This window comes from Leiobunum rupestre, chromosome 8, assembly GCF_980474605.1.
Source record: "Leiobunum rupestre chromosome 8, qqLeiRupe1.1.hap1, whole genome shotgun sequence".
NCBI classification, from domain to species: Eukaryota; Metazoa; Arthropoda; class Arachnida; order Opiliones; family Sclerosomatidae; genus Leiobunum; species Leiobunum rupestre.
Genome location: NC_143391.1, coordinates 45,272,537 through 45,281,186, shown reverse-complemented (window position 1 = coordinate 45,281,186; position 8,650 = coordinate 45,272,537). Strand labels below are relative to the sequence as shown.

Sequence of the window (8,650 nt, the reverse complement as noted above, 5' to 3'; positions counted from 1 at the left end):
AGTTTCCATGTTACTTATGATTGCAGCGAAATGAGGGACGTCAAAATAAGGTCTTACAGGGGTGTTCAGATTGTAGAAACTTAAAGGCCTGTTAGTTTGGATACCCTAATTTTTCCAACATATTGGCTTTTAATTAAAGCAAGTGGCGGCTATATAATTTCGGAGAATGGGTTGGCCGCTATAGCGCGAGATCAAAGTTGACCGTGGTTTAAATATCCGTTGTGACGTAAATCGGCAGAAAGTCCAGCCTTTTTTGAATAATGATGGTACCAGGTATATAACCTACTGTTCTATATTCACGGTTGAATATGAATAAATTCATGCTACAACTACTTCAAATTTAACCAAGTATTAATCTATCCGTAACGTCACTGACGCGGGAACTTTGAAACAATGGACGCTTCAATAAAAGATACTCCGTTTTTACTCCCCTCTCCAAATTCATCTGGGAAGGAACTATTTCCGGTCGGTCGGTTAAACGGTTAGAATGGCTAGCCAAAAAGTCATATTTAAGCCAATCGGAGACGCGTTTTTGCCCTTATGAGAATTTTGCGTCAGATAAGAAATGCGTCGGCTCACGTGTATAAGGAACATACTAATGTTAATTTTCGATAATATATTTTAAGGTAAAATATATAATGTTACTAAAACTAAGTATAAGAGGATAATATTATTATTATTAACATCCTCTTATGGTATAAATAATTAAAATTATACGGAATATTTTTATATTACCGGACAATTTTAAGGCTTCTCATGGAGGCAGAGTTAATTCATTTCGTATAAAATTATCTTTCGGAAAAAGATGAAAACTAATTCCTTTAGAACTAAACGTAATACTTTTGCAGTATGGTATGCAACAAGTGTTTCCTTTCAACCAGGTAACTTTTTTGGCATGTTAAGGCTTTGCAAAAAACCGATGTTATGTTCGAGAAAAGTTTCCAGCTTTCTAATATTTCAACAAGCACTATATAAATAGTAACTTATGAGTACTGGCTGTCGGAAATATTACTTCTTGGCAATTTCTGGGAAGATGTTTTATTTCAGCGCCTATTGACCCGTCGTCTGCTTACTATCTAATATTGCTATTAACGGAATAGCAGACATAAGTTATGTTGGCAGGCTAAACCTAATTTCATAATTTCATACAGGATACATTATAGAAGACGGCAAAATAAAATACCATAAGTTTATGTGGTATCATAAACTTATGAAAATACGAATAATCCCATTAGAGGAACCCAAAGCCCTCGTGTAGACAATTGTTGAACTATATTGCAACCCACAAAAATTGAATATTGTTTGGTGGAAAGGTGTGAACAGTGTAGGGTGACCAATTAATACAAAATTGCATATTCTGAACGGTACTTTACTTTTAAACAAGAAGATCGGCATATGTTAGTGGTTCCACTATTCCGATAACGAAAAATATACGACAATAAACTTGGTATCACATAAAGAAAAAAATTTCAGATAAATTCGCCGCGTGTTATCTAAAATATACGCCTTTGGCTCGGATAAGATTATTCGTAAAATAAGTGTAAGACAATAAGGTTGAATAATGACAGTTGTACATTGTTAAATTTTTTAACGACTTGTGCCCACGCTGGATCTTAGTTCGTATATGTTTTTTTTTGTCTCCTTTGGTTTCTAATTTTTAATCCGGGTTTTTAAACTCCACAACTAATAAAAAGGAGTATGAACATCCATATTTATGATGGATTAACGAATGTCACATTTCTGCAGACTGATTTAACCGAGGGGTAAGTCACTCTCGGATGACCTGTACACCGAGTTCGCGTACTTAGTACTGTTAAAGGTACGGATTTTAAAGAGTTCACGAACTCTTATTAGCACAGTCAGAAGTACGACAGTGTACACCGAGTTCGCGGAGTGACCAACCCCTGGGATTTAACAGAAGCTAGACTAGGGGTGAGTCGTAGGGCGTCTTAGCAGACAATTTTTATATTTAGAATATACTCCCTTTAACATGTTGACTCACTCGAAATATAGATTTACCAGAAAATCAGAGTTGCCACTTGGGCTTCTTTTCAAAACGCTTTGCGGGAAACGATTTCTGCTGAAGGTGGGTTTTTGGGCTTCACACTGAGAAGACACAAACATGAATAACGATGTTTAAAATTTTTGTGATTTTTTAAAAATTATGTTGGAAAATACTTGTTCTTGTTTTGATATTAAAGGGGTCCATCAGAGGGATGAGGGGTAGGAAAGAAAACGGCCCGTTATTTGGTTTTTATGTTTTTCCAAAAATCCGCCCTAGGAATTTGGCGCTGGTAGTCTTAAGTGCTTGGGCATAGCGGCCGCTTTACAAACTTCTTTTTTTGGCTACGTTCACCAAAGAAAGTAGTGCAAATTAGCTTCCCTCATTTCCACCCCTCATCCCTGTGATGGAACCCTTTAATTAATATAGTAATTATTTGAACAAAACTTCGCGGCTCTATAAAATTTTCGTTAAAATGTGGCAGTGAAATGAGCTAGAATTTGGGTTATTTTTTGAAGAAACAATTTTAACGATGGGTGGGTTTTTTGACGTCATAAATATCTTGCAACTCTGTTGAAAATCAGTGGCGGCGGAATAGGGGACTACAGGAGTTCATTTTACCACTCTAGATTTCAATCGGGGATACAATCCCCTAAAATTTCATAAATTACATTTCGGTCAATAAATTTCCAATTACATGTACATCAATTTTGGGTGAGGGAGATAACATGATAAATAATTTAAACGATTAAGTTAGTGTTGTAAAGTAGGGTACACGAGGAAAGACACAGAATAACGGTTTGGACAATATTAACAAATGGATTTTAGTAAATTTTTGGTTAACAATGGTTAGTCAATATTAACAAATGGATTTTAGTAAATTTTTGGTTAACAATGGTTAGTCAATATTAACAAATGGATTTTAGTAAATTTTTGGTTAACAATGGTTAGTCAATATTAATTAGGTGACATATGATTTTTGATACACTTCACCAACAAGGTTAAATATCCAATAGTAGTAGTCTGAAGTCAAGCAAAAATATGTGATCATTCTAAATCAGCACCATATGGCTGATCTTCAGTAAATGGTGATCTCGACCTTAAAATCTTTTAAATTCAAATATTTGGGCATCAGCTCTTCCAAAGTTTAAATGCATGTAATTTACAGTACTACCACCTTAGTTTGACAGCAATTTTGCATTGCAATGTGGAGAAATAGATATTGTCAGATTAAGTACGACACGTTCTATTATCCCAATGCAATTATGAAATGAGTTGGTTTCGCAAATGACAACATAAATAAAAACGTGAGTGCAAATCTTAAAATTATCAGGAATATCGGAAATATTGGAGAAATTCCGGAAATATTTGAGAAATAGCGAAAATATTAAAATTATCGGGAATATCGGAAATATTGAAGAAATTCCGGAAATATTTGAGAAATAGCGAAAATATTAAAATTATCGGGAATATCGTAAATATTGGAGAAATTCCGGAAATAATTGAGAAATACCTGAAATATCGGAAATATTGGAGAAATTCCGGAAATAATTGAGAAATATCGGGAATATCGGAAATATTGGAGAAATTCCGGAAATAATTGAGAAATACCGGAAATATTTGAGAAATATCGGAAATATTAAAATTATCGGGAATATCGGAAATATTGGAGAAATTCCGGAAATAATTGAGAAATACTGGAAATATTTGAGAAATTCCGGAAATAAATGAGAAATACTGGAAATATTTGAGAAATTCCGGAAATAATTGAGAAATACTGGAAATAATTGAGAAATACTGGAAATATTTGAGAAATATCGGAAATATTTGAGAAATATCGGAAATATTTGAGAAATATCGGAAATATTTGAGAAATATCGGAAATATTTGGGAAATATCGGAAATATTTGAGACATACTGGAAATATTTGAGAATTATCGAAAATATTGGGAAATCAGGCGATTAAACTAGTGTTGCCAAGGAAACAATATAGTATGGGCAATATAACATTCTTATAACTGTTTCATTTACGTCTAGTTCTATTGTATGTCCGTTACAATAAAAATGGACTACTATACGACCATTCTATATATTTTTGGCTATTGATTTTTAGTAATTTTAGGTTAGCTGCTAAGAGCCACTTGACACCAAGTTAATTGCAATTTGTTATTGGGACTAACTTTGTTCCATATACCAATTATGTTGACATAACGTGTAAAGCTTGTGTCATCAAATCAGATTGAGGATGTATCACAATGGGGAACTTCAGCTGGCAAGTGTACATTTATTTCTGAAGAGCTTTAATTAACATAGAAGCTGCAGTTTGCGTTCCAATTGCACATTGACCTACTAAAGGTTAACATTAACGTGTTCAAATTTGGTCTTAATGAGTAGCCCCATAAGTAACATAAAAATAAGGAAACAATTATAAAAAAATAGCATGGATCTCATTTTTAGAGTTATTAGGTTTAGTTCAGCATCGAGCCCTTTAGTGTCTAAATATGCCCCATACGAAATATGCTACTACCAAGAACGATCATATTCTATGTCATGGTAACGAATTTACGCCGGCCATGACATTATTTTGCAGGTCACGGCGGTCGTTTCAAGGCTGGCAGTAGCTATACGATAGCTACGAACAAGCACCCAGTAATGATCAGTTCGGTTATAGGTCCCATTCAAGACGTTTTCGCCCTTATATTTCGGTGGCGTGACCGAGCTAGATGTCGTCTAAGCAGACGACGCCTGATTATTCCATTGTTAATCTTGCCAACAAGTATAATTCTAATCAATTGGTAGTCTAGGCGACAAGCGTTTTAAAACGAAGAGCACGCACCGTCTGCTTTGGTGGACTTTTAGCTCGGTCAAGTCACTAGTGGCGAAAGCCTTTTCTTACATTCGCATTCAAAATGCTTATAATTGTGAACCTTTAAAAACGATTAGTGAAATTAACGCATATTGTTTGTTTAATTCTAGTTTAAATTACAAAGATGATGGAAGCATTCAAGAACGTATTCCGGTCGAAAAAGGCGAAAGCTGAAAGAGCCGAAGCGGAAGCCAGGAGGAAAGCCGAGGCGCAGGCTCTATCGGAAGATGTTTTCTTGAACCGCGGAGACGAAACCATGTTCGACTTGAACAGAGGAGAGCCGTTTGAGTTCGCGGACGCCGATGTCTTCAACGATAATCGTTACCTCGACTACAGCGAGGAGAAGAAAGCGTTGCGCAAAGTAGAAACGTCGATCAGGAGGGAGCAGAACAAGCTGATTGGCATCAAGGACGGTTATTTGACCGACGAGAAAGATTCCGGAAGCGAGAAGGAAAAACGATTTGAAGAAACGGAAAAACACGAACTGGAGAAAAACGGCCTGAAGAACAAGGCCAAAAAGGAAGCCGAGAACAAATCGACGGAGAAAAACTGGAAAGAAATCAACGTTTTCGGTGGCAGCAAAGGCATAGAAAGAAAGAACTTGGATGACTACATCATCAAAGAAGGGAAGCAGATTATCGAAGTTCAGCGAACGGTGGACGAAAACAAATCGTCCCATCTCGATAAAAACAAAAAGAAAGTTGATAACAAAGCGAAGGAAATTCAGGCTAAATCCGCGACCGAGACCAAGACCGTCATGAAAACCATCACCAGCAAAGAGAAAAAGGCCGCTGAAAATAAAGAAAAGGTGGCAACGAAAGTGGACGCGAAAGCGAAAGAAGTGCCTGCAGTGGCCAAGATCGAAGCTAAAGTTGCCAAGACCGAACCTAAGGCCGCCAAGGTTGACGACAAGGCGAAGAAAGTTGAGTCCAAGGAGAAGGTTCAAGCAACCAAGGAACTGGTATCGGAAAAGGCCAAATCGCCAGAAGCGAAGGCACCGAAAAAATCCGTTAAAGAAAGGGTCACCAATTTCGAGAAGCTGAAGAAGGAAATTGATAACGTGGATCAAGCTAAAGGCGGCGCAGCTACGGTTCTGAAACCGCAACCGGGAGTTCGCGCGGTTAGATCCACCGAGACCACGGTCGTGAAAACCAGATCCCCGGGCAAAACGAAGATATCCGGAGAAGTCACCACTTCCATCAGAACCGTCACCACATCCAGTCGTACGTCGTCATCGACAGTAAGTAGAAGGTCGTCGGACGCCTCGTCGAAATCCTCGACGACCGGTACCGAAGTCAAGAGGAGACCGAGCATGGCGGCCAGGGGCGATGGCAAGAGAAGTCCCGTCAAAGAGAGCGCCGCGACCTCCAAAGTACAGAGACAAACGTCAGCGGGTTCCCAAGGAAAGGGAACGTCTTCGAAGACGACTTCCGACAAGGAGAAGACCAGTACTCCGAGCAAAACCGGGGCGCGGTCGTCCAGTTCGGCCGTCAGTTCGACGACCACGACAGTAAGAAAGGTATCGACGGTCAAGAGGTCCCCCTCAGACGCCAAGAAAACTCAATCGACTCCGACAAAATCGACGAAATGAGACTCGCGGAACTGTTAATGGTTATAAATTAGAAATGAACTCGCTTTGGTCGGTTAAATGATCGTTTAAAATTCGCTAATGTTTTGCATTATGTGACATGGGCACGGCCGCATGCCGTTGATGACATACTCTTGAGACATTACCTAACATTGTTGTGATAATATTTATGTGTTTCACCATTATACGCTCGAATCTTTAGTAAATCACGTTTGATATAAATTCATATAATCATAACTATCGTGACAGGCCATAGTCCTTTACAAACATTATTGGGGGAGGAAAGGTTTCGGATATTGTTGCTTTACACTGGAAGACAAGGCGAAAGGTTGCAACGGTTTATTAGCTATCGTTAGTCTCGTTTATATGCAAGCTAGCTTTAGTGCCTGACACAAAAGTTTCCGAATATTTCCAACTTCTTGAAATGTCGTTATTGAATGCACCAAAGCTGAGGAACTTAATGTTATTACTGTAAACTTCAGTGCAACCTTTTTATTGCTTTTCCAACTCTCCCAATGTTTTTGTAAAGGACAGTTTGTAAGAAATCCAAAAACAATAACTAATATTACGTTTTTTCTCATTACTGGAACCCCGTCTAAGGGCCTATTCAGCCGAAATTAGTTCCGGGGATAAGAAGTTGTGTATATTGATAAATTTTGGTCTTAACGGCCTTTACGGTAACACAAATGTTTTCTTTTTCGATGTATACTTTGTGAAACTTATTAAGTGATAAGCTTGTATGTATTATCGTTGTTATATTTCATTTTGAAGTTAATCATTGTCTTTCACTAAAGATTTCTTTGTCCATTTCGCCATCATGTATTATTTTGATTAGTACGTTTAATTTACATTTATATTATTATATTTAATGTAATTTAAACGCAATAAATAAATTTTCCTTCAATAAATATGTATGTAGTTGGCCCAATGTGGTCCATGCTACGACTTTAAAGGGAATATGAACCATCATGGATCAGCGAGTTTCACATTGCTGCCACCAGGTTTAACATAAGCTGGTGGCAGTTGGCGCTAGTTACGTTACCAGTACAGTCCTAGCGCGTGTTAGCAGACGTTTTTGATTTACTTCTTACTCCTTAATATCACAGTCTTTCTCGTACATTTAAAAACTAGGAGGAAAATTCGCTGTACTAGTACTTTTAGCAGATCTATGGTAAAAACGCACTATGATATCTAGTCACGTACAAATTGCTGAAAAATTAACATTGGCCTCATCTACAGCGAGGACAGTCTTCGTGAAGTTTTGTGGTAAGTTATTTCTGGCTCTTGGTTTATTAACCAAAATCAAATTCATGGATTTATAACAGATTGTATAACGAAATAAATTATAATAATAATAATAATAATATCACTTTATTTTACAGTATCGAATTGCTGTCACTATTTTAAATGATTATCTATTTCTTAGATATCTTTAAAATGTTTCGGGGCTTTCTTCTTCTAACTTAGTTTTTACTAAAATTTCTACGAAATTATTGGAGTTCCATGAAATTATTGGAGTTCTATGAAATTATTGGAGTTCTATGAAATTATTGGAGTTCTATGAAATTATTGGAGTTCTATGAAATTATTGGAGTTCTATGAAATTATTGGAGTTCTATGAAATTATTGGAGTTCTATGAAATTATTGGAGTTCTATGAAATTATTGGAGTTCTATGAAATTATTGGAGTTCTATGAAATTATTGGAGTTCTATGAAATTATTGGAGTTCTATGAAATTATTGGAGTTCTATGAAATTATTGGAGTTCTATGAAATTATTGGAGTTCTATGAAATTATTGGAGTTCTATGAAATTATTGGAGTTCTATGAAATTATTGGAGTTCTATGAAATTATTGGAGTTCTATGAAATTATTGGAGTTCTATGAAATTATTGGAGTTCTATGAAATTATTGGAGTTCTACGAAATTATTGGAGTTCTACGAAATTATTGGAGTTCTACGAAATTATTGGAGTTCTATGAAATTATTGGAGTTCTACGAAATTATTGGAGTTCTATGAAATTATTGGAGTTCTATGAAATTATTGGAGTTCTATGAAATTATTGGAGTTCTATGAAATTATTGGAGTTCTATGAAATTATTGGAGTTCTATGAAATTATTGGAGTTCTATGAAATTATTGGAGTTCTATGAAATTATTGGAGTTCTATGAAATTATTGGAGTTCTATGAAAT

At 36.3% G+C, this 8,650-nt stretch overlaps 1 protein-coding gene across 2 annotated transcripts; it reads left to right on the top strand.

Moving 5' to 3' along the window:
- Positions 1 to 1,542: 1,542 nt before the first annotated feature.
- On the top strand, positions 1,543 to 7,169 carry LOC149933497 (uncharacterized). Of its 2 annotated transcripts, none has more exons than XM_090155990.1 (2): positions 1,543 to 1,616; positions 4,979 to 7,169. In XM_090155990.1, exon 2 carries the CDS (start codon positions 4,993 to 4,995, stop codon positions 6,457 to 6,459), a length of 1,467 nt encoding a protein of 488 aa, XP_090012116.1. In that variant the 5' UTR covers positions 1,543 to 1,616; positions 4,979 to 4,992; the 3' UTR covers positions 6,460 to 7,169. The 2 variants fall into 2 exon arrangements, with proteins under 2 accessions (XP_090012116.1, XP_090012117.1); XM_090155991.1 differs by lacking the exon at positions 1,543 to 1,616 and adding an exon at positions 1,686 to 1,763.
- Positions 7,170 to 8,650: the final 1,481 nt, after the last annotated feature.

Bases quoted from the DNA above. Each gene is read 5' to 3' on its own strand.
- LOC149933497 (XM_090155990.1), top strand. From the start codon at position 4,993: ATGATGGAAGCATTCAAGAACGTATTCCGGTCGAAAAAGGCGAAAGCT.